Consider the following 26381-nt stretch of genomic DNA (forward strand, 5'->3'; position numbering starts at 1 on the left):
AGTGGTGATGGTGTTTCAGGGGGAGTTGGTGTGTATATTGAAGTCACCTAGTATGAGGCCATTAATATCAATTTAAGCTAGTTCATTAAGCATTTATTAAGCACCTTCTATGTGTTTGTGAGAGAGACAGCATAGTACAGTGGCTAGATTGGCTGGATTTGGAATCAGGAAGATGAAGACTCCAATCACACCTCTAATTCTTGACCATCTTTGTTGTGGCTGAGTTGGGGGTGGAGGCATAGGTCATGGGAAGTGAATAGGTTAGGGAATTGAGGGATAGGGGAGTTTGAGGGAAAGTCAGTATGTACTTTTAAGCCCCCTAATATAATGGCAGGAGTTGGGGAGGAGAGAAAAATGGTGAGCTAGGCACTGAACTAGTGGAGGAAAGAAAGGGTCTGGAGACAAGAGCTACCAGGAGTTTGGATGGGTGGTAGATATGAATTGCATAAACTTCTAAGGCAGAGAGGTTCCTGAGTGATGGAGAGAGGGGAGAACCTAGAAATGGCACTGGTGAGCACAGAGTATTCCAACTCTTCTGCCCTGACCAGTGAGCCAAGGGGAACGAGTGAAAGTGTGGCCAGTCCTAGAAAGGGCGGCCAAGGAGGCGGTATTATCTGGCAGAGCTAAGTTTCAGTGATAATTAGAAGATGGAAGGAGTGGGATAAGAAAAGATCTAGGATAAAGGGGAAATTGGTTGCCAATGGAACAGTCATTCCAGAGGGCACAGTGGAAAGGGTGGGTAGCTTTTGGTTGGAACTCTAGGGCGGGAAGGTTGAAGGGGATTGGGAATAAGGAATTGGGTGGCGGGGAAGGGAGCATGATCATTCTTTACTCTGTGACCTTGGGTCCATCATGAAACTTTTCCATGTCTCAGCTTAACCACTTGTAAAATGAGAGTGGTGATAACTGCCTTCCCCGGTTGTTTTGAGATTTAAAGCGCACAAACTATTTTGTTCAAGTAGAATGTAATTGAAATTTTCTACCCCAACACTTTCACCTCCAAAGTATCTTTCCTTATTAAAGGTTAAGCCTACTGCCTTGTGAGAATTCTGAGCAGGGATGAAGGATGCATGTACTTTCCCATTCTGCAAAGTCCCCTGGGGATGACAGGGAGGATGGGCATTTCCCAAGGGCATTCCACTTCTATGCTTAACTAATTTGGGGTGAGTAGATGAAAGGAGGGAATAGATTTTATCCTATGAGATCTTAATCTTAAACTCTTATCATCTCTGTAGTTAGGGCATTACCCCAGAAAGAGAGGAACTTTTCTGACCATTTGGTTTATGGGGAGTAGGTCAGATCATCAAAGACATAGATTCTGGAAGCCCAGCAGAAGCAGCTGGTCTGAAGAATAATGACCTGCTCGTTGCTGTCAATGGAGAGTCAGTGGAAATGCTGGATCATGACAGCATCGTGGAGAAGATTAAGAAGGGTGGAGATCAGACCTCACTCCTGGTGGTAGACAAGGAGACTGATGCCATGTACAGACTGGTAAGTTACAGAAGAGTGTGGTCCAATGACCGTGTTTGCTTCATGGGTATAGTACAGCTTACTGCAGAAAGCAAATCTCATCCTAGGCATTTTCACAGTCTGTCCCCCATGGCTAGAATGCCTTCCCTCATCTCCACTTCAGTCCCAGCTAAAATCCCATCTTCCACAAGAAACCTTTCCCAATTCTGCTTAACGATTGTGCCTTCCCTCTGTTAATTAGGTCATATTTTATTTGTACACAGTTATTTTCCTGTTCTGTCCCCCATTAGACTGAGTGAGTGCCTTGAGAGCAGGGGTTGTTTTTGGTCTTTCTTTGTCTGGTGCCTGGCACATAGCAGGTGCTTAAGAAATGCTTGCTGACTCCCTGAAAGATAAGCCCTGTACACTGTGATTCTTGATTAATGTAATGTAAGGCTAATAAAATAGGCAATTTGCAGGGGTTCCAGAATGAATCATATAAGACTATAGTTCAACTTGAGAAGACAGAAGTATGAAGTGTTAAGGGAATTGCTTGGTAGGTGCCATGTTTGTTTTCCTGCCCCAAGTGCTCATCATTTATATGTGCAAAAAATGCTGGAGGCTAAAGGGGCCTGAAGAAGACCTTTATCTCTTTTGTCTTATTAAAGAGAAGGCTTCCTAGGAAGGATGGGAGAAATCATCCAGGAAAGCAGCTGAGAAGAAAAAACATCTCAGGGGACAAAAGGGAATCAAAACCAATGTCAGGAAGTTACCAATGGAAGAACCTGACACAGAAGAAAAAGAAGAGAAGAAATCCCATGGGGTAGGGACTCTATGACAGGCACATTCTCTGAAGCAGTCAGCCAAAGGTGATGGAGCATTGAGGAAGGGCCTAGCAAGGAGCCATTCTTTAGTTTGGGAAGGGGGCCTTTGGTGGGCGTTTGATCTTGTCGCTCCCTGCTGCCAAGTACAGAGGTGGAATTGTTCTTTCTTGGAACATGTAGCTTCGAAATGGCATCAGATCCCCTGATTGTTACTTACTCTTATAGGTTCCCAGGTAAATGAATGGTGTTAGAAGATACTCGAGGGTATCTCTAGTGACTTTGAAATCTTGGGGAGAAGAAAGTACTGAAGGCCCAAGTGATGCTTTGATTTTATTTGTTATTGTTGGTCATGACTTTAGAAGCTTATAGCTATGTGACCTTAGGTAAGTCACTTGGCTTATTTGGGATCTGTTTTTTCATCTGTAAAATAAAGTAGTTAGGCCAAATAATCCTTGTCATTCTTCTTGTTGTATATGACTCTTTGTGGCCCTGTTTGGGGTTTTCTTGGCAATGATATTGGAGTGGTTTGCCATTTCCTTCTCCAACTCATTTTTTTTTTTACAGATGAGGAAACTGAGGCAAACAAGGTTAAGTGACTTGCTCAGGGTAACACAGTTAATAAGTGTCTGAGACTAGATTTGAATTCAGGTCTTCCTGACTCCAGGCCTGGCACTCTATCCACTCTGCCACCTAGCTGTCTAGCTCTAGCAAAAGGAATTTGATTTTCTTGACCATGGTTCCTATCACAAAAATTGGGAAAAATCTGTTTGGCTTTTTGATCTAATTAAAAGAACTTTAAATAGAAATTTGAAGGTCAAAGGTGAAACCATATTTTTGTTGTTGTTCCCAACTGTTTGTGATGCCATTTGGGGTCTTCTTGGCAAAGGTAATAAGAATGGTTTGCCATTGTCTTCTTCAGCTCACTTTAAAGATGAGGAAACTGAGGCCGAAAAGATTAAGTGACTTGCCCAGGATCACACAGCTAGTAAGTGTCTAAGGTTGGATTTGAACTCAGGTCCTCCTGAATCCAGGGCCGGTGCTCTATCCACTGCACCACCTAGCTGCCCTGAAGATGTTTTGTTTGTTTCATTTGTCACAAACAAACAAAACAAATATGTGAGAATGAATATGTCAGGAAGGAACCTAGAAAATGTCTTGGGATTCTGAAGAACTGATCAGAAAGGAAAGGATTTAGGGATGCAGGTGATGTTTTTATCACTGCAAACAACTGAAGGTAGGAACTTTATAAGAGAAAGGATGCTATGGGAAGAATGTCAGATAATTAGATTTCAGTTTTAGGGACACAGCTCAAGACACAGATATAATGATAGTTATCAGGCAGTACTGTACAGCAGATAGTGTTGGACCTGGAGTCAAGAAGACCTTCTTAAGTTCAAATCTTTCCTCAGATACTTGCCACCTTTGTGACCTTGGGCAAGCCATTTAACCTCTTTCAGTCTCTGTTTCCTCATCTGTAAAGTGGGGATAATAATAATAGCATCTGTCTCACAAGATTGTTGTGAAGATAAAGTGAAATAACATATGTGAAATGATATAAAATACTTGGCTATTATTACTATAATGCACTCTTCTCCAGGAATAAAGGGTTATGGAAATAGGTATTTTCAGAGAAAATGCCTATTATATAATGACCAACCAAGATTCCAGAGGGTCAACAATAAAACCCACCTCTGGTCAGAGAGGTAATGGATTGAAGGTATAGAATGAGGCATGTTTCTTGGACACGGGCAATGAAGTAATTTTTTTTTTTACTTTATCATGCATATTTGTTTTCATCTCACAATTAACTGAAAGAGATGGAGAATGTAAGATCCCATTATATGCATAAAAAAGGAATTTTATTTAGCAGAACAAAATGCTGCCTTGCGGGCTCATTTGCAGCCAGGTGTCTCCTATTCATACACTGAGATCATTCAGGATTACTTGGAAGATGACTGTCAGATGATAAATGCCAGGTGAGACATGTGCTCACCAAAGGTATTCACCATTGTGCCAGAGGAGATGCAGCACAGAGCACAGGTGAAGGAGGGATTGAGTGGGCAGTGATGTCTTCAGATGCGCCTGTTTGTGGCTCATGTTATGCTGATTGTGTTAAGCCCCAAGACACTGCAGAATCTCTTGGAAGGGATCTGTAATCACTCAAAGCCTGTTCATCCACACAGGAAAGATAAAGTAGATAAAGAATGTCTATTGCCCAGACTTTAGCATGCATTTGGATGGACACTTAAAAGAACTTATCCGTTGGTATGTGTATTTGAGACAGACAGTAGAGATGGACCATAAACTGTGCCCACAGTTGGAAAGGAGGATGGATGGGATTATTTGAAGGAAAACTGCAAAACTCATTTAGCTAGCCCCACACTTCCTATGAAAGCAAAGGTTTTCCTTCCAATACTAACAGTGCTATATAAAAGTGAGGTATAACATTGACTTTTCGAAAAGATGGATATCATATAGAGGGCAATGAGAAGGCACATGGTGGAGGTGAGAAGGTTGTAACAAATAACCAAAATGGAGCTCCAAAGGAGAATAAGAGTAAATGATAAAAACAAGGAACTGCATTGTCAGGAAGAGAAAATGGGCTGGCCAGGGAGCAAAAGAGAGAGTGTGACAAGGAGACGGCCAGAGTTTTCCACTGGTACCTTCATGATGTTGGGAAAGAACGCTTCCGTCATGTTGAATAGACCTTCTGTGATGAACTTCTGGAAGAATACAAAAAAGAGCTGCCCAGGATGTCTTGTAATCCACACCGTTGGCAGGAACTTCTGAACTGATGAGATCATAGATTCATTTGAGTATACAAATGTAAATGTGTAGACATATACATACACATATGTATACATGAGTCATTGACATGGACATGATATTTGAACCCACTGTAGCTGTGAGATCACCAAAGAAGAGTGAGAAGAGGGTCCATAACAGAGCCTTGGGAGATGCCAAAGTCAGATAGAGAGGAGGAGAACCAAAAGAATTGTATGTCATGGAAACCTGGGGAACAGAGAATATCTCACAGGAAGAGGTGTCAACAGTATTGAAAAGCAAGGTCGAATAAGAACTGGGAAAAGGCCATTGGATTGAGCAATTACAAACACTCCTCTTTCTTAATAAGCTCCAGAGTAGTGTTTCTTCAGTCTTCTAGCAGAGATCAGTCTGGCATAGTACATGCTAAACTTGTAAATCACAGGCCAAGTTTCATCGTTCTCTGTGCCTACTGAAATTCTGATCATTTTACTTATGGCTTCCCCTAATAACTCCTTGCCATTACTTTTCTTCAGAAACTGTCTAGCCCCTTCATGTTTGCAGCAATTAGGGCTTTTGTTTGAGAGAGGTTCTTAAATTATTTGCTGCTACCTGGCTCTGTTGGCTGTAATTAATAATTATCAGATAACTGCCAGCTCCCTGTGGCAAATAGTAGCAGCAATAGTAATTAACTGTGAGCTGTGAGATCTTGCTGAAGAGTGCCAGACTCCCAGCTATTTCTTACCTTCTCTTCCTCTCATTGGTTAATACTGGCCGCTTGTCTTTATTGGGCCATGATTTAATGTTAACTGATGAAAGCAGAACAGCCCAACTCATTTTGAATGAGTTTTCTCCATCAAGGAGAAATCTTCAAACTGAAAGAGAGAGAGAGAGAGAGAGAGAGAGAGAGAGAGAGAGAGAGAGAGAGAGAGAGAGAGAGAGAGAGAGAGAGATCATTGAGAGGGAATTTGAATTCAAAATAGATGAAGAGATAGTCAGCATGTAAACGGTTTAAATGAGTCCGCGTTTTAGGGCCAGGTGAATTACAGTTCAGAGTACTGTGGGAAAACCAGCCTTCCAGACGTGATCAAAGAACCAGTACTGTAAATCTTTGAGGAAGTATGGGGGGAGTAGAGGAGCTGGAAGATGTGGAAAATGGGCTGATTGAAAAACGAAATGGGAATAGTATCTTGAGCAGGCCTTAATCTCTCTAAGCCTTAGTGCTCTCATCTATAAAATGAGAGCACTTTCAGCTCTGGATCTAAGATTCTATCAGAAATGGACGTCGGTATGCTCGATGTCGATTCTCTACAAGATTCTAGAAGACATTGGTGAACACCAAGAAGAGGAAGGACTGATGATTACTAGGATTTTGTATTCACTGAGAATTAGTCATGCCAAAATGACCTCCTTTCCCTTGTTGGACCGGGCTGCTAGGAAAGCAGGGAAATGCAGTAGATGGTGGGTTTGTTTCATCAAGGCATTTGACAGTCTCTTAAGATAGCACTGTAGTCAAGATGGAGAAATAGAAGGCAGATGATGGCTCATTATCTATATCTGATTGAACAATCATATGCAAGTAATGTTGATAAATGGGTTGAGGACAACCCTAAAGGGATACCTCTAGGGATAAGCTGTAGGATTTGGAATCTTAACTTCTATAAGGCTTTTTAAAAAAAAATTTCCCTTAATGCTAATCCTTTCCCTCTGTCGACTCTCTCTAATTTATCCTGCCTGTATCTTGTTTGTACATAATTGTTTGCATGTTGTCTCCCCATCAGACTGTGAGCTCCTTGAGATCAGGGACTGAATTTTGCCTTTCTTTGTATGTCTCTTGGCCTTAGCAACATGACTGGCACATAGTAGGTGCCTTACAAATACTTATTGACAGTTGGAGAGTATTCAGAGGGAGGTTTCTTACCTGGGGGTTCCTTGTACCAACGAGATCACAGAGCTAGTCCCTAAAATAAAAAGTCCATGCTAAAGGATAAGACCTAAAAGTCAAAGGGCAGTTTGTGTATAGGGGTCAAAGGGCAGTTTGTGTATAGGGGAAGATAAGAGAACTCAGTTCTGGGTCTCCTCACCAAAAACAAAACAAAACAAAAATACTTATTGACTGACTGTTCTGAAATTGAATGAGGATAAACAGGATTGCACACGTTCTGGGGGTGAGTGGTTGATGAAGGTTTAGAGGCAACAAGCATAAACTGTCCTTTTTAGAGGGTTAGTGGTATTGACCTTTTACACCTTCGGATGGAGACATGATATTACTGCCAGGTAATTTTATGAACTTGTATCGAGGGCTGAGATATGGAATGACTAGAATTAACTTTTCTTGCCATGAGTCATTTAAAAATTTTGCTACCCCCCATCTTTCTTTCAAGATATGGAAAGTGACTGATAAGGAACATTTATACAAATGCACCCCTGAAAAGGTCTGAATTTAATCAGTTGAGTTGGGCAGCTAGGAAGTTCTACTGCAGTTCTCATTCAGAAAGGAAGGCAATGTGGTCTTGTGGTTAAGATGAGACAGTTTTTAAGCACGAAGTCTCACTTGGTGTGACACGATGAAGTACCATTATGGTGACTACATTTTTTTTTTTGTTGGGGGGAGGTAGGAAGAAGGGGAGGATGGGTTTGGAAGGAAAGAGACTGCTAGCCTTCTACTACTTGGTCAGTCAATAGACATTTGTTAAGTGCCTACTGTGTGCTAAGCACTGTGCTAAGCACTGGGGATACAGAGGCAAAGATAATCCCTGTCCTCAAAGAACTTACAGGCTAATGAAGAGACAAGATGCCAACAACCATATACAAACAAGCTCTATACAGGATAAAGTGAAAATAATCAGCAGAGGGAAGGCACTAGAATTAAGAGGGATTGAGAAAGGCTTCCTGTTTAAAGTGGGATTTTATATGAGACTTGAAGGAAGCTAGGAAAGCCAGGAGAGGGCAATGAGAAGGAAAAGCATTCCAGACATGTGGGATGGCCAGTGAATGTCCAGAGATGGGGCGTCTTGTTTAAGGAACAGTAATGAAGACAGTGCCACTGGATCTGAGAACGTGGGGGGAAGAAGGGGTGTAAGAAGACTGGAAAGGTGGGGGTGGGGGGAAGTTATGAAGGACTTTGAATGAGAGAGGATTTTATCATTTGATCCTGCAGGTGATAAGGAGCCACTAGAGAGGGTGTGTGTGTGTGTGTGTTGCAAAGTTTATTAAGATAGTAGCAAGAATAGCACTCTAGATCCCAGGGCTTTTCAAAGGTAAGCAGTAACAGAGTCGGTTTAACTTTTAAAATCTGAGCCTACACTGACTCTTCTTAAAACCTGGTATGGATGGATGGTCTTTTTTCTAGTAGACCTGAGCCTTCCAGGACGCCTCAGTGATATAGTCATGGTGTCTCATGCTTAGTGTTTGCCTTCTTTCAGAAACAAGGACTTTGGTAGACATTAGCTCCCCAATCCTAAGTCCTCTCAGGATATAGAAGGCTCATAATCTGCCCATTTTGGAGATGACACAAATTGAGGCACAGAGGATTTGTTTGCCATCATCTAGGTAAAAGGAGTACTGCAGGCTAGGGGACACAAAAAACCAAACAGGAGAAGAAACTTGAGCCACCAGGATAATGTTCTGTCCATTCCTCTAATAGGGGGTTTGGGTTTTTTTTTCATTTCTATATAGATGTATAAAATCTCTCTCTCTCTCTCTCTCTCTCTCTCTCACACACACACACACACACACACACACACACACACACTTTTTACCACCTCGTTCCCACCAAAAACTGAAGCAGTGAACTTTTCAGCCCACAGGCCTAAAGCTTGGGGAACTTAGAGATGGTGCCAGTGCACCTTTCTGTCACAAAGCCGAAGGCCTTCCCATTAAGGCAAACATGCATTTCTCTTTTCAAAGGCTCAGTTTTCTCCATTTCTCTACTACCTTCAAAATCAAGTGCTGCCTAATGGTGCTGTCAAGGAGGTTCCTGCTGCTTCTTCTCCTGTGGCCAACAGCCCTGCTCCCCCTGAGGAAGTGGACATTTACAAGCCCAAGCTGTGCCGACTGGTCAAGGGCCAGGAGGGCTATGGCTTCCACTTAAATGCATTCCGGGATCAGCCTGGTTCCTTCATCAAAGAGGTAAGACCACCTCACTCAAATACACCAGGGTACTAGGTGGCAGAGAAACCATAATTAAGCTCCTCATCACTACTGTGGTCTATCAAATAGCTGTCAACGTGGTCCCAAACACATGGGTTTTCCAGGGATAATGGAGATCTAATCCTCATTTCTTAGATGGCTTCCTGCCCAATTCTCTCCAAGGAAACATTTTCAAAATGCAGTCCAGTGAATGTCTTCTAGGTGGTTAGCATGGCCCTTTCTGATCCTGTGGAGGCACACTACCATCTGGGATTGGGGCTGACACACTTGTTTTCCTAGTGTCTGCTCCACATTTACCACCATGTCTGGAAGGGGTTCCCTCCCTGTCCTGTTATGCCAGAAGAACAATATGAGAATCCAGAGTTATAGGTGGGGATCTCTCTCTTTATCTCTAAAGAGATGGGTGTAGGAATCCCATGATGCCACACCAAAGGTCACATAGTATAGCATGGAACTGTTTCTTTTACTATTAAAGTGAGGCATGGCTTTTATGGGTAGAATACTGAAAGCTGAGAAAAATGTGCTAAAGTGAATTAACAGCAGGGCTAAGAATAGACTGTCAGCTTCCCACCTTCACTATTTGTCCTAAGTAAGGAGGCAAGTGTGACATATCTTTTTGCACTACAGATATTGAAATCACTTGGAGCCTCTGTTCACAGGTACAGAAGGGTGGCCCTGCTGACCTAGCTGGTCTAGAAGATGAAGACTACATCATTGAAGTGAATGGGGTGAATGTGATGGATGAACCTTACGAGGATGTAGTGGACAAGATCCAGAACAGCGGAAAGAGTGTCATTCTATTGGTCTGTGGAAAGAAGGCCTATGATTACTTTCAGGCTAAGAAAATACCTATTATTTCCTCCATGGCGGATCCATTGGAGGACTCCCCTGATTCTACTGAGGAGTCACCAGCCGAACCAGAGAATGACTCACCCATCCCAAGAGAACGAGTAAGTGATCTTGACTTTTTGAAATCCATAGGGATTTCAGGCTCATTTCATAGGTATTTTCAGTTAATTAGGTATGCCCTCAACCAATAGCCACCAAAGAATATTTATAACAGGAAAATGAATCCTGTTACAGAATCAGAATGTGAGAGCACGAAGGACTATCAGACCCTTTGGTTCAATTCCCTCATTTTGCAAATGGGGAGAAAGCCCCAGAGAGGGGCTGTGATTGTCCAAAGTCATACACAAAGTGGCAGAGGCAGGACTCATATTGCTTCTTCCTCTACATGACTTTTATTTTCCCCCTGGAATCTTCACAGGCAAGTTATTGAATCATAGAATTTTAGAGCTGGAAAATTACTTAGTCCAACTCTTTAATATTTAGATGAGGAAACTGAAAACCAGAGAGGTGGAAGGCCTTGCCCCAAGTCACACTATGAGTCTGTGGTACAACAGGGCCTGGAAGGGTTCTGAATCCTCATCCCAAGATCCTTCTAGAAGACTACGGGGGCTCCAGATCACTGCTTTAGCAAAATTTCAAGTTCCTAACACAAAACTACTCCTTGGTCTTGTACCATAGGCCTCTTAAGAAGAAAGCGCTGATTTTCTTTAAAAATTTAGCCATAATATTCCTAGTGGACATCAACTGTTATTCCAGAGTTAATGCTCATGTCATTTGTCTCCTTGGAGAGAGAGAGACCTGAAGTCAAATAGGAAGTCAGATGCAAAGCCAAGATCAGAGCTCAGGTGTCCTGCCTCTTTTTGCATTGAATGGATTACCTTATGCTCCTTGGGACGGTTTTGGAAGATGATCATTGGGTTTTTGAGCTGCATTATTCATAAACAATTTTTTGTTCTTTTCTTCTGTGCAGGCTGATAGCACAAGTTCCCATTCTTCCAGCTCTGAAGACACCGCGTTATGATGACAACCAGTCCTTGGCTTTGACTAGAATGTCTTGGAATTTGACAGGAATAATCCTCTCTTAAAGAACAAGCAGTTACCTGTTGTGAAGAAAGTAGCCCACAGGGAAGGACTCCAGGTGAACCTGCACCAGAGAGAAGCCCCTGGTCTTTTCCTGTCACCCATCGTAGGGATGGCTGCCGTAGACAGCCAGCTCACTTGTGGTTAACTTAGAAAATGAGAACCCACGAGACATTTGCATTCCCACAATCTCTCTCTCTCTCAAATGATTGTATGAGACAGAGAGGTGTAGTTAAGCCTCTCTGCACAGGCCTGTGCCCCTTGAGCACCAAAGGTGATTCACAATTAGTAGAGGAGACAGTTGCTCATTAGATTTGTGAAATCTGACCAGATCAACCTTTCTTAGAAATAGTGTGCTATGTATCTGCGAGTGCGATGAAGAATAAACATCAGCAATACTTGTGTGACACGAGTGTGTGGTGTCTTCCTTTTCAGCCTCTTCAGACGCCAGCTAAACATCTGGCTACGATAGGAAGCTACAGCCTCATCTCCTTTTTGAGCTAGATGGGATACAACAGTTGTGGCAGAGCTGGACCTAGACCACGTGTCCCCTCACTTCCATTAGTGCCCTTTCCCCATCTTATGGCTTCTCATGGCCTCCAACCTCGCATTGATCATTCTAAAAGAATACCCCATATTCAAATGATCTTATGGCTAAAAGGAAGACTTTAAAGAGTCTGTTTCTCTGGTGGAATTTCTTTCAGCTGACCCCCAGGCGATCTACACAGAAGGCATACTGATATAGCAACATAAAACTGCTGTTAGGTCAAGGAAAAGGAACTTCCTAGCCAACAGCAGTTGCCCTTTGTGGTTATATTTTATTTTATTTTATTTTACGTTTGCTTTTTGGTGAGGCAATTGGGGTTAAGTGACTTGCCCAGGGTCACACAGATTTGAACTCGGGTCCTCCTGACTTCAGGGCCAGTGCTCTATCCACTGCACCACCTAGCTGCCCCTTGTTGTTACATTTTAAACGCAGGGGTTTTGTGTTCCACTTGTCAATTTGGAGCTCTGACTCCAGTGAGCAGTTTGTGCTCCCATGGCCTCTGGTCTTACCTAGGCAAAATGTTCCCAAGGAGGATGTAAGAAGCAAATTGAAACCCGTGTACCACAAAAACTTTGATTTTAATGACTTCCAGTTTCCCTTTCTTGTTCTTGATGAAACTGGAATTTAAACCAAAAAAAAAATCACCCAAGAATAGTGACAATGCAATCCCTTCTGCCTTGGTTTTCCAATGTGTCTTTTTCCTTTGATCTCAACTTCTTTAGATTTTCCTGGTGTGGGCACCATACTGCACACAGAAAATGTTCCATGGCCCAAAGGTTGGATCTGCTCGTCCTCTCTCCTGCCGATCCTGATAACACAAATGACCACCGTTTCCTTATGGGAGGAGGTATAGAAATGCTGGAGGCAGCGTAAGCCACGATAGCATTTTTGTCATCTAAAAAACCCAACCCCTGCGGTTTCCCTCCTCTCTGACGTTCTGACTTTGCCTCTTGGGCTTTCAGCAGTTTGAGACAGGCTCGAGTCTTCTCTGTTCATGGTGTCATGTGTTTCTCAGGAGCTTGCTTGTGCGCTAGGTAGAGGAAGAGGATGCTGGAAAGAGCACTGACCAGGAAGATCACGTCAAACCAGCGGTGGTAGAAGTTAAACTGCAGTTCTCCAAGGACCTCAGTGATGATGGTGCGGTACTCAAGGGGCATACTCATTCGGATGAGAAGCACTGACGAAACAAAATACATGCCCTGGAGATCAAAGAACAGAAGTCAGACCAGGAAGCACCTCGAAGAGAGCCTAGAGAGTGCTAAAGACATTGGTGACTCTCAATATTTCCAAATGAAGATGGCTCTTTCCACTTACCATGATCTGTGCTAAGAGCAGGACAATAACGTTGGAGGACTTGCTGCTGGAAATGGCATAAAAGAACTGTCCAAAAAAAAGGGGAGAAAGAGAAATGTGAAATGACTGTGGCAGTATAAGGAGATCCTTATAGAATGAAGAGTGTGACCCCTCAAGGTGAATGGGCTCTTCATAGGAGACCCTCACCCTGTCTTTGTCATAGACCAGTAATGGAGCCCACAAGGGACAGTGAGAGGTCTGCAGGACCCCAGGGGGCTGCCAAAGAGCATGCTCTTAGAGGAGAGTCCAGAGGGTTGAGGTGTAACTTTGTTATCATGGAAGTACTTGAGAACAGGCAGTGGTCAGTGGCCAACTTAACCACTGAGCATCTTGTCAACGTGGTTGTCTTCATAGCTGCCGGCCCAAATCAATGATGGTAGCAGCGTGAGCCACCAAACAAGTTCAAGGCCTCTGCTCCACCTCTATCTCCGACAGAGTTAAACACTCAGAGGATGAGATGCCTTTGACTTTTTCCCTGAGTGAATCTCCTGCTTCAGAGCCTCACTAGAGGTGCCATCTCAGGCTAGTCACTGAAGCCCTCTCAGCCTTAGCTTTTTTCATTTGTAAAGCAGTGATACCTGAAATAGGAATTGTGAGATTAAACAAAATAACACATCCAAACCACTTCCCAAACCTTGATGTTACTGCCTTTAAAGCATGGCTTATAGCGCTCCCTTCTCCCCTCTGCCGCTGCCTGCAGCCTGGTGCTGACTCTCGTAACTTCTTGCCTGGATACCACAATGGTCGCTGCTGGGTCTGCCTGCCTCAGGTCTCTGCACTCCAGGCCATCTTCCACTCGCTTGTAAACTCATCTTCCAAAAGCACAAGTCTGACCACGGCATCTTGCTCCTCCTCCAGTTTCAGTAAACTCCAGTAGCTGCCTACTGCCTCTGGGATCAAATGTGAAATCCTCGATTTGACTCTTCAGCCCTTCTCACCCTGGTGCCCTCTTACCTTTCCAGTTGTCTTACACCTGATTTCCCTTCACGTCCTCTGTGACCCAGTGCGCTAGCTTTCTAGCAGCTCCTGGGACAAAACACTCCGTCTCCCGACTCCAAGCATTTTCCCTGGCTGCCTTCCGTGTCTGGAATTCTCTCCCTCCTCATCTCTGCCTCTTGGCTTCCTTGACGTCTCAGCTAAAGCCCCACCTTTTTTTTTTTTTGATTTTATTAGTTTATTTTGATTTATCAACAATCACTTCCATATGCTTTTGAGTTTAAAATTTTTCTCCCCCTTCCTCCCCCCACCCTCCCCAAGACGGCGCACAATCTGATATACAGGCTATACATTTACATTCCTATTAAACATATTTTCACATTAGTGAAGTTTTAAGTAAAATTAAAACCAACTGGAGGAGCCATCAGAAAGAGGAAATAAAACTCAACAGAAGAGAAAAAAAATGACAGCGATTCAACTTCCATAGTTCTTTCTTTGCATAAGGACAGCATTTTCCATCCCGAGGCCTCTGGAGATGTCTTAGATCCTTGTAATGCTGAGAAGGGTTAAGTCTATCAATATTAGTCATCGCACAACACGGCTGTTACTGTGTACAATGTTCTCCTGGTTCTGCTTGCTTCACTCAGCATCAGACCACACAGGTCTTTCCAGGTTTTTATGAAGTCTGCCTGCTCATCATTTCTTATAGCACAATAGTATTCCATTACATTCATATACCACAGCTTGCTCAGCCATTCCCCAGTTGATGGGCATCCTCTCCATTTCCAGTTCTTTGCTACCACAAGCCCCACCTTTCACAAGAAGCCCTTCCCAGTTTTCCTTAATCTCAGTGTCAGTCCTCTGAGATTTCTCTCCAATTTATCCTGCATGTGTCCTGTCTGTACATAGTTGTTTGACTGTTATCTTCCCCATTAGAATTGAGAGCAGGGACTGTTTTTTGCCTATCTTTGTATCCTCAGTCCTTAGCACAGTGCCTGGCACATAGTAGGTGCTTAATAAATGCCTGACTTGCCTTACCATACTAGCTATTGTTATTCATTCACTTAAAATCTCCTTTGTTTGATTTTCCTATACCTACGCCTTCTTATTCTTTCCATTTCCTTACCTGAAAAGTACTTTTCTTCTGAAGGTCTTTGTTCTTCCTCCCTCCCTTCCTCTCTTCACTGTATTTTTAATCTACTTAAGTGGGAGGGACACCCCACTCTGTCACCTTGCTGGAACTCCTTCCTCTTACTCTTGGGAAGTATGCTGTAGGCCTGGAAAACCCCTTAACAATTTATTTCTTTCCCACCATTCTAAAAGCTCCTGAAATGCCCAGCTCCATCACCGCAGCCTCCCCAAAGTGATCGATCAGAGGAAAGCAGACAGCATCCCCCTCTCCAGAGGAAGGCCTTTCACAGCTAGCTTTCCCACATGGCCACATAAATATTCACTTTTCCCTACTTGATGCCTCTAAGATGGCCAGGCCTATCTGGGATTCCATTCAAACCAATGAGCATTTAGGAGCCTCCTCTGGGGAGGCAGTGGAAAGAATGCGGAGCTTGGTGTACTATTTGCTACCTGGATGACCTTGGACAAGTCACTGACCCTCTCCTAACCTGTTCCCTCCTCTGTAAAATAAGGAGGTTGTACTAGATGATCTCTGAGGTTCCTCCCAACTCTAAATCTATGATCCCATGTGCTAGCAAATGTGCTATATGAGTCGGAGATACCAAGGCCAAGATCAAACAGTCCCTGCCCCCAGGGAGCGACGGGGGGAGAGGGGTGTGTGTGTGTGTGTGTGTGTGTGTACGTATGTACAACATGTACACAAATGGTAAATACAAACCAGGGTGTTTTGTCTGTTTGGGGAAGCACTAACAAACACCTGGGGGAAATCAGGAAAGGCCTCTTTTAAGAGACAGTACTCGAGCTGAGCTTTGAAAGAAGGAAGGGAATTTCAAGAGGCAATGGGATGGTGACTGGGAACCAGAAGTAAAAGGACTGAAAACTGCATAAGAGAAGAAGTGAGGTCAGACTGGCCACAGTACAGACAGCCTTCTCCAGGAGCTGGGCTGTGAAAGGGATAAGAGGTATGGGACAACAGCCTGAAGGACAGCTGGCCATGTTTGTAGGCAGCAGAGAGGATGCAAAGAGCTGCTTCTGTCTTCTTTAACACTTCTCTTTTAGGAAGAGCTCTTGTTTGTTCAGTGGCTAACACTGTTAAATGTTTTTACAAAACCACAAAATCTCCGAGTCTGAAGACTTCAGAGGCCACTTGGCCTAGCCAGTACCTGAACAGTAAACCCCCTACAGCCTTTCTGAAACTTGATCCTCTCACTTCATCTGAAGACCTACAATGAAGAAAACCCCACTATATGCCCAAAGGCAACCCTTTCTATTTTTGGATGGTTCTAATTCTTAGGAAATATTTTCCTTGTTAGTTCTAAGTGTGCCTGTCTGCAACTTTGACTGGGAGCACCTTTTTGGGACGCAGCAGAGGCAGTTAACAGATGCAAGCCCTTTGAACACTTAAATCCAATTAGCCTATTTTCTCTAGGTCTTCCCCTTCCACTGGCTAACCCTTCCTCCTAGTTCCTTCAATCAATCCTTCTATGGCATTGTCTCAAGTTTCCTCATTTTCCTGGTTATTCTCCTCTGGATAAACTCCAGTTTGTAGTGCCCCTCCTCAAATGTGGTTCCTAGAACTGAAAACACAACTTCACAACTTTAGGAATGGTCAGACCCCATCAGGATCACAAAGTCATCCAATTGAGCAGAAATGGACGTCAGAGGGAGTCCACTTTGACCCCTTCACTCCCAGGAAAGGAAACCATGGCCTAGGAGTGAGAGGACTTATCCAAAGTCACACAGCTAGACAGCATTGGCGATGAGATTTGAACTCGGGTCTCCTAACAAGTCCTAAAGAACCGTCCCCCCCCATTTCATTACTCCACTGTGCCTCTAATTATTGTATAGCTTGTAATTGTGAATGTAATTGTCATTTGTTGATTTTTAAAGTTTAAGTACAGGACTTTTACATTTATCTCTACTGAATCTTATTTCAGTAGGTTTGGCCATTATTCTGGTCTGTTGAGACCTTCTAAGTCTTTTACCTGATATATTTACCAACCTTCTGAGCTTCATGTCATCTCTAAGTTTGTCTAGCAGCCAAGTCACTGCCAAGAATGTTGACTAGCATGGAGCTAAGGGCAGATCCCTGGGCACTGCTCCAGAGACCTCTGTCCAAGGAACATTGGGCGTGAGTAACTGAGTAGATTTTGGCTAAGTCATTGAACCAGCAATGCGCCCAACTGTCTCCTCTTCCAGTCCAGCTCTCTCCATTTTGTCCACAATGACAGTAAGAGAGGCAATGTTAAATGTTTACTGAAATCTAAGAAGGCATCTTCACAGTCATCTGATATCTACGGAAAAGGAAATACAGGCATGACCCGCTCTTAAAGGCACGTTTGCTCTTTGTGATTGCTGATTCTTTTTTAAAATATTCACAAACTTTCCCTTTAATAATACATTCTAGGATTTGGCTAGCAATTAAATGAAGCTTAATGGCCTATGGCTTGCAGACTTCTCTCTCTCTTTTTTTTTTTAATTCAGAAAATAACGACACTTTTTAAAGGTCACTGACAGCAGCCCAGCAATCACCTGCTGGTCCTTTCAGTACTCCGGGCTGTAATACTGGTGACTTGAAAGCATTGAAAGCGGACAGATGTTTCCCCCTCATTTCTCTTGGGTTTCAATTCCTGCTAACCATTTTTATTCTGTTTTAGTCATATGAAAAAATTGATTTTTTTTTACATCACCTGCATTTCCAAACATATCCCTCCCTTAATCCACACTTTTTATGATTAGATGCACAGTACCTTGGTAAGAGTGATCAGTAATCCTCTGATAGAGGTGACAATTATTATTCCAACAAGGATAAAGGAAATGTGCTGGGACCAGAATTTCACCTGTCACAAAAATAAGAAAAAGAAATGTTAAAATTTTGCTAAGTGAGAACACGGTCATGATACTATAATCCATTCATAGGATCATACGATTTAAAGCTAGAAAGGTTCTTAGAGATCATTTAATTTATCCTTCTCATTTTGCATATGAGATTATGGCATCTGGATTTGCTTCAGGTCTTTCGATTCCAAAGTCAGCCCTCTTGCCAGTACCCATCCATGTGGCCTCACTCTGCATTGAGGGGGCTGGGTGATCTACCCATATGAGATCACAATGGGTATATGTGGGGGGCAAGAAAACAATAATTAAAATAGCTAGAGAAAGACTGAGACCAATATTTAAAAATTATCTTGAAAAGAAGAGAAGAAAGCAGAGCAAATTAACCCATGCACTGCCCACAGATCGGAAGGACAAGAAAAATGACAGCTCTCCCATGCAATTAAAGAATACTAATAAAAGGAAAAGAACTGAAGACTATTTGGTTATTTACTCCATCTTACTGTGTGTGAAATTTTAAGACCATTTCATACATATCTGACTGCAAAGATTCTATCCCTCTATCCTGAGAAAAAGGAGGTACAAGGGTTTCTTAGCCAAGTTCCAGAAAGTAGCTGAACTTGATGCGAAGTTTCAATTTGACACATAGGCTTTTCTCTTCTTGAATCGACTCGAGTCAGAGGCAGTTTTGAGGGCTGAGTGCAGGGCAGCATCCTTGCACTACATAGGGGAATTCTGAAAGGTATTTGAATAGAAGCTGCTGAGACTGAAATCTAAGATCTATTTATGCAAAGTTATAAAGCGTTTGCTGATGCCTTTTCAGAGGCAGAATGCATCATATGAGGAAGGCAGTCAAATATCAAAGACAGTAACTGCATATCCTCTCTCAACACTGATAAAGGAACAATACTTTTTAAAAAAAATTCAGACTTGTGAAATTAAGATGAGGGAAGGACCTTCACAGAAATGAAAAAGACAAGAGTTATCAATACAGGACACATACTGACTGCTTTTGGGAAAGATAATGGGCCTCGCTTTCCAAACAAAGAGGTGCTACTGATTCACCAGTAGGACAGCACATTTACATAGTTTTTCCTAGGAATGGGTACACAGAGGCTAGGCTGCAAAAGGACACCTGGTTCACCCTGTAGCTGAGTAAGAATCTTCCTGACAACGTCCCTAACACATAGTGATCCATCCTTTTCCTAAGACTTTCAGTAAACTGAGGGGATGCCCATCAACTGGGGAATGGCTGAACAAGTTGTGGTATATGATTTTGAGGGAATACTATTATACTACAGGAAATGATGAGCAGGATGGTTTCAGAAAAACCTGGGAAGACTTATATGAGCTGATGCAAAGTGAAGTGAGCAGAACTAGAACACTGTACATAGTCACAGCAATATTATAAGGGTGACTTAGCTACTCTGATCAAGATCAACCCAAGACAATTCCAAAGTTCCCATCATGAAAAATGCTATCCACCTCCAGAGATAAAACTGATGAACTCTGAATGCATATTGAAGCATATTTTTTAAACTTTATTTATTTTTCTTGGTTTTTTTATGTGGAACCATTAGTTATAGCAAACAGAGAAATTCTGAATGCTTTGGATAAGTTTACCTACCTTGGCAATATACCTTCCAGGGATGTACACACTGACAATGAGGTTGATGCATGCATTGCCAGAGCTAGCTCAGTGTTTGGGAGGCGCCAAAGGAAAGTGTGGGACAGCAGAGGTATTAGACTGACTACCAAACTGAAGGCCCATAGAGCTGTTGTGCTAACCTCCTTGTTGTATGCCTGTGAAACCTGGACAGTATATCAGCACTATGCCTGGAAACTGAAGCACTTCCATTTGAATTGTCTTAGGAAGATTCTGAAGATCACCTGGCAGGATAAGATACCTGACACTGAGATCCTTTCTTGAACTAAACTGCCAAGCATTCAAACTCTACTACAGAGAGTGCAACTCCAATGGGCTGGCCACATTGTTCAAATATCAAACATACGCTTGCAAAAAGTGTATTATTTTACGGAGAACTCACACAGGACAAGCACTCGCTTGGCGCTCATAAAAAGCAATATAAAGACACTCTCAAGGTCTCTCTTAAGAACTTTGGAACTGATTGTGTGACATGGGAGACACTGGCACGGGACAGCCCAGCATGGTGTGCCCACATCAGAGAAGGTGCTATACTTTATGAGCAAAGCAGAATTGAAGTAGCTCAAAAGAAACGCGAGATGAGTACATTTAGAGAATTGACCTCAAATGTGCACATGGGCTATTTGTGTCTGATCTGTGGTAGAACCTGCTGAGCTCGTATTGGTCTGATCAGCCACAGTCGGACACACTGTATCTTGACTCTAACATAATGATGATGTCATTTTGGTCCTCTTCCAGAATGAAGGACAACTACCAAATATATGTGCACGTGTGTGTGTGTGTGTGTATGTGTAATATCGTTACATAATAGTTCCTTTAAGCATCATGTAACTTCCTTGCTTCTGTTTGCCATATCTATTTTTACTATTGCTTTGTCCAATATGATTGCTAATCATGCTTTTCTGAATATATGTGACCTCTGTTTCAAGTGTGTTTCTTGCAAACAACACAGTTGCATCTTGCTTCGTAAACTATTCTGCCAGCTTCCTCCATTTTTTTGGTTAGTTCATCTCATTCACATTCATGGTTTTGACTGCTAGTTGTGCTTTTTCTTCCATCATATCTTAAAATATTCCTTTTCTTTGTTCCCCATCTCCCTCCTTTTACAAGGAAAAGAAGTGGTAATAGAAAGCAACTGAGTTTAACACTAGCTATTTATAACTGGAATGGTCTAGTTCTAATCCTTTACTCTCTTCCTGTTCACTCAACCCAGATGAAAATTGCTGGATCTTATCCTCTCTCTCCTTTTAAGTCTCCCTTTATAAAACCTTTTTTGTAGTTTTGCTTCTGACTCTACCCTCTAATTTAACTCCCTCTTAAACTCCCCTCTTCCTATCCTTGTCTACTTCCTTTTTTATTTTAATGTATTTCTACATTACACTTATATGTGCATGTGTATTTAGCTGTCCTACTGGTTCAGAAGAAAAGTGATGTTCATATGAAGCTTGCACCATTCATCCCTAAATCTCCACGTTTTTACATTCTCCTAACCCCTAATTCCCCAATTATGAGGAATAGTATGTTCCTACCACTTCCTTATTTTTTCGTTGAAGTATTCCCTTTCCCAAGCCCTCCCTTAACATAACAAACAAAATAGCAAAGAATTATTTCTTGAAATACGGTATGCAGATTCTTTGTTTCAAGGAGTCTAAAGATTCTTAAAATATCTCTCTTCATCCTGCTTCCTGTCAGTTGATATTGCCAGTACACATCTTATTCTCTATAGTTTTCAATCTTTTGACTTTGTTCTAATATTTCTTTTTGTCTTATTGAATCATTAAGTTCTGTTCCTCCATTCTATTTTTCAAGGTGTCAACTACTTGGATAGATTGCCATTTTTGTTTTTGACTCTTTTTTTGTTGCTCCAAGCTATTTATTCTCATTCTAAGTATTCTAATTTCATTTTTTAATGTGTTTCAGCTTTTCATTCATTTTTTTCTAACCAATCTTAGAGCTTTTATGACCAATTGATTATTTTTTCCTAAGGTTCAAGTTAGGATTATTTTAAGAGTTATCACCTTTCTCTGGAATTTAATCTTGAGATTCTTTTAACCTCTATTTCTATATTAGAGTGGGATTTTCTTTCTCTCATGTTTACAGCTTTATTTCTTGGGTTAGGACTTTGTGCCAGGCCCAGGCTCTGAACCCTCCTGAATTGTTGGATGACTTAACTAGGCCCAGATCGTGCCTCCTGTTGTCCTCCCATAGTAAGACAATGTTATACTGGGCCTAAGTCCTGCCTCCTCTACAGTTGGAAATCTCAAGTCTTCAAGGGACCAGGCCCTGCCTTCTTCCACAGCCCTTTCACAGTGGGACTGGAGATGGACAGTGCTGGTTCCTAGACCTGCCCCCTATCACAGTCCCAATGGGTCTTGCTGGCCTTTTTAGTATCCCTATGCAGTCACTGACTGCAGTCGAAGGCCCCAGGCTTCAACCCCACTAGTTTTAGCCTGGTCTTCTAGGAATATACAGATCTTTGGTCATCGTACTGCCCCATCCCCCCACGTAGCCATTTACCCAGATATCTGTGGCTTTTAGTCTTTATCCTAGGCCTCAGCTCTTAAAGCAGCCCCACCAGAGATGACACTGGCTTGAAACTGATCTCCAGGGGTGTCCTTGGACCCCCTAAGTGCCGCTTGTCTGGTTTCCTTGCAGCATCTCCTGCTGGCAAGCCTCAATCCCCATTTTAGGGCCTAGCTTCTCATGTCATCTTATATGGGATCGAAGGGCTCAGCAGCACTTTTCTTTTGTTTTTTGAAATTTCATTTGAGGTTCTTCCTCATTGTTAATAAGTGTTTTTCAGGGGAGCTGGGGTTGCCTGGAGCCTTTTAAATTGCTGTCTTCACTATAAGTCCACCTCTTCGAAGGAAGCTAAGAATTCTATGAGACAAAGGTGGGGAGAGAGGGAGGGCATTTCAGGCATGAAACCAGGAGAAAGAAGGCCAAATCCTAGGAACACTGAGTAGGCCAGTTATCCTGGTATGCAGAATGTGGTGCACCAAGTGGAATAGCGAGAAAAAGTCTAGAATACTTTGGAAATAAGAAGGGTGAAGTAGTCCAGAAGGGTAGGCCAGACCCTGAACAATTCTCATTTGTACTGGACAAAACAAGGAAAAGCAGAATAAGTTAGGATATTCAAACAAGTCTTACATCAAACTGGATTCCCAGGTAATTCACTGTGATCTCAATGCCTCTTGTGACAGGATCCGTCTTCCCAACTCGATCAAACACAATGTTGATTGTTGCCTGCAAAAAACACACATCGTCCTCTATTTCATTTGCTATTTTGCTCAAGAGTTTCACAATCATAAACTAACCCTCACAGCATTACTTGGAAGGATAGCTCTTTAGACCCAAGAATGACAATTCCACACCAGATTCAAATTATGCATGGGAAACATTTATTTCTTTAACTCATTTGTGGTCAAATAAATGTGTCCATACAAACCACCTCTCTTCTGAAGTCAACTCTCTCTCTATTATAAGAAGTTCTGCAGAGAACCCAAGGTAATGAGAATGTGCTTTTGGATCATCTTAAGCTCATGAATAATACCTGGAGTGGTATTGCTAATACCAATTAATAACATTATTCCAAACCCACTTAAAATGTATAGAACATGCTGTCAGTGAAGCTTTTATCCATACTGCTGGGAACACAACAAATATTCAATAAATACTGAAGTCTGTAAACTTGCTACTTAGTAGAGATATTTCTTTTTAATTCTAGCACCCGGCACATCAGGTTTGACCTATATAAAACACTCTTTCAAAGTTTTGGAGTAGCCTATTCTTTCTCAAAGAAAAAGTACACTATCTCTTTGAGTTTGCTGGAAGCCAAAGAAATCACACTTTGGAAGAAGAAGATTCTAGTTGGACAGTCAATTTCCTTCTGCTCAATAGGCCTTTAAGTATTCACAACATGCAAGGCACTGGGAATGTGTTGGGAATCCAAAGACAAAAATGAAAAAGACATGACACTCAAGGCTACAATATACAGACAGCTGAGTAAATACAAAATGATTTGAAGTGGGAGAGAGCACTGAAACCTAGGGAGATCAGTGGAAATTCCCCATAGGAAGTGGCACCTGCACTAAGCCTTGAAGGAGTCTAAGGAGATGAGAAAGGCCCAGAGGTGTGGGATGAACTGCTGCTTAGCTCTGGAACCAGCAAACAGACAAGTTTTGCTGAAACAGAGTGTGAAGGAGTGTTGTGAAATAAATCTGGAAACGTAGGCTGGAGTTAAATTGAAAAGTTTTCAAGACCAAGTCTGCATTTTATCCTAGAAGCAAAAGGGAGACAATGAAGCAATATGGTCAGACCTGTGCTCTAGGAAGATATTTTTTGGTAGCTATATGAAGGAAAGGAGAGAGATCAGAAATGAGAATACCAATTAGGAGACTATTACAATACTGCATGTGAGGTTAAGTGATGAGCCAGGATGAATTCACTATGTGAATGGAGAGGAGGAGATGGATGTGAGGGATATTGTAAAGATAAGAGTTAAAAAACCTGCTATCAATTGGATGTGAAGGAGAGTGAAAAGTCAGGATAATTCTGAGATTGAGATCCACAGTGACTGGCAGGACAGTGATGGTCTTAACAGAAATTGGGAAGTTTGAGGAAGGGAAAGGGGGAAGCAGAAGAGTTCTATTTTGAATATATTAAGTTTGAAGTGCTTATAGAACATTTAGGCAGATGACTATTGGGGTCTTGGTAATGTAGGACAGAAACTCAGAAGCCACACTGATTTGAATCATCTACCTGGAGATGACAACTGAACTCACAAGAACTCACAGAGAAAAGATGGCTCAGGAACCATGGAGAGTACTCAGGATTTGGGTAAACATTCCCGGATGATGATGAGCAAACCAAGGCTTCATATATGGTGCAAAAGGAAATACAGATTTGGTAACAAGTGGCAGAGTCCAAATTAACCCTATCACTACCAAATCATCTCCTTGTCTAGATACAGTCCTACTGGGAAAATCAAATCAAACCACTGACAACAATAGGTAAGAATACGATGAAAGGCAGCCAGTAGTTAGAAAACATGTATATTAGAACTGGTACTATAGGACATGATATACAATAGCTACAAAGAAATTATATCAGTAAATACAAGAGGTAAACTCATCTAAAGATTTTTGACTACTTTGTCATTAATTTTAGAGATGAAGATGAAAGCACACAGGTGGTTTGTCTTCTAAACGGCCACCAGAAGTCGAGTATATCGCCTGATTTAAACTAGAGCATTATATTGGATGGAAAGCAGTTTGAAACAATTAATAATGAATAATTGTATTCATTTACCATGCTTCATGTTTCAGTGCCTTTAGACAGACTAAAATGAAAAGGATGGAAATTAGCAAAAGTTTCAAGGTTTGACCTGGTTGGGACAATGTTTTATAAGCAAATTAAGTTAAAGGTCTTGATTAAACCAACCCTGCTCTCTCATTAGCTTTACAAGAACCCCAAAACAACAAACAGCACACTTACCATGAAAATTTTCCAAACACAGTAAATAGAGAAAAAATAACCTAAAAAATTAAAGTATTTTCCTTTGAAAGTTTTAGAATATTCTATTCTCTCCTGAGGGGAGAAAAAAACAAACATGTAACATGTTAGATTCATATGAAATCAAAATCCAGTCTCCACTAAACCACGATTCCTTTTGTGAGCCACACCCAGGCTAGCCAACTGAGGCCAAAAATTACATGGATTCAAGTTCTAAAGCATAAGAATAATTCTTGAAATTCCAAACAAGGTATTATTTTCCTAACAAAAAATCAAGATAACTCTCACCCTCCACTTAACTGAGTTTTTCTTATTTAAATCACCCAGCTCCCTGCCTGTGTAGAAAGGATCTTAGAGATCTATTTAGTCTGACTGCCTCATTTTACCAAAATGGAAACTGAAGTTCAGGGAGGTGAATTCTCTTGACTCTGTTCATAGAGAACGTTGAAAAGCTTGGATCCAAATCCAGTTTTTCTGATTCTAAATCCAGTACTCTTTCTACTATATTGGCTGGCTCTGCCTCCCCCCCCCCCCAGTTTAGGAATAGGGAGCAGGACACATTCTCGGGACAGATCAGTTTAAATGGAGCTGTGGCAAGCTGCTTTCTTCAGTTAGATGGCTTTGTGACCTGTCCTGGCTATTTAAAATACAACTAGACAAAGTGGAAGAGGTGTGTCACAGGGCCAGCAGGACAAATTTGGAAGGGGACAGAAGAGGGCAAAAGGGGCCACCAGCGGGGATAGTGGGATAACTGTGATGCTCCAGGCTCAGCTATGCTACTGCAGCATTAGGGCACGGAGAGCTCCGTCTTATGAGAGTGGGAGCAGCCACTTCATGACTTGTGTAGCTCCCCACTCTCAAAAGTCCCACATTTTCATGCTTAACTGTCTAAGGAGCTATCCCTTATGTTGCCTGGTTATACAGGCCCAAGGGAGGGCTTAGCCTTTCTTTCCCCCATGGTTGGAGATAATCCAGCAACTTTCCACTCTGTACCTTTGTAGCATAGAGATCAACTGTTTCCAGAAAAAGCTGTCTACTTAGCTCTTCCAAAGCATCCACTTCCTGCTGAATGAGAGTAAGATCTGGAGAAGTATGGAGTCAAGGTTTATATCCTAGTCAAGTTCAGAGAAACAGCTAAGCCTTACTTCTAGCCTGTCCCTTTCCTAGGTCCCCAGAACAGCTCAGCTTCCAGGGGCTCTGCTGCTCTTCTCTTGGCTCATAGATATCTAACACTAAACCTCCAAATGGAAGATGGGTTCCTCAAAGTGTAGGTAAAAGCTGT

At 42.1% G+C, this 26381-nt stretch overlaps 2 protein-coding genes across 2 annotated transcripts in view; one reads left to right on the forward strand and one right to left on the reverse strand.

Annotated features, from left to right (window-relative positions):
* The window catches only part of PDZK1 (PDZ domain containing 1), a 40986-nt gene extending 29462 nt beyond the window's left edge, over positions 1-11524 (forward strand). The window contains exons 6-9 of the mRNA XM_021003606.2: positions 1295-1491; positions 8946-9167; positions 9848-10138; positions 11008-11524. Of these exons, the coding sequence (XP_020859265.1) occupies positions 1295-1491; positions 8946-9167; positions 9848-10138; positions 11008-11058 (761 nt within the window). The 3' untranslated portion in view covers positions 11059-11524. The remainder of the gene's footprint in view (positions 1-1294; positions 1492-8945; positions 9168-9847; positions 10139-11007) is intronic.
* Positions 11525-12223: 699 nt separating this feature from the next.
* GPR89A (G protein-coupled receptor 89A) overlaps positions 12224-26381 on the reverse strand; it is a 41907-nt gene continuing 27749 nt past the window's right edge. Inside the window, exons 9-14 of the mRNA XM_021003615.2 lie at positions 26093-26181; positions 25082-25174; positions 22736-22831; positions 17835-17924; positions 12979-13044; positions 12224-12863 (exon numbers count right to left, since the gene is read on the reverse strand). Of these exons, the coding sequence (XP_020859274.1) occupies positions 12657-12863; positions 12979-13044; positions 17835-17924; positions 22736-22831; positions 25082-25174; positions 26093-26181 (641 nt within the window). The 3' untranslated portion in view covers positions 12224-12656. The remainder of the gene's footprint in view (positions 12864-12978; positions 13045-17834; positions 17925-22735; positions 22832-25081; positions 25175-26092; positions 26182-26381) is intronic.

The sequence above is a fragment of the Phascolarctos cinereus genome, unplaced genomic scaffold, assembly GCF_003287225.1.
Source record: "Phascolarctos cinereus isolate Bilbo 61053 unplaced genomic scaffold, phaCin_HiC Scaffold_5;HRSCAF=322, whole genome shotgun sequence".
Lineage (NCBI taxonomy): Eukaryota > Metazoa > Chordata > Mammalia > Diprotodontia > Phascolarctidae > Phascolarctos > Phascolarctos cinereus.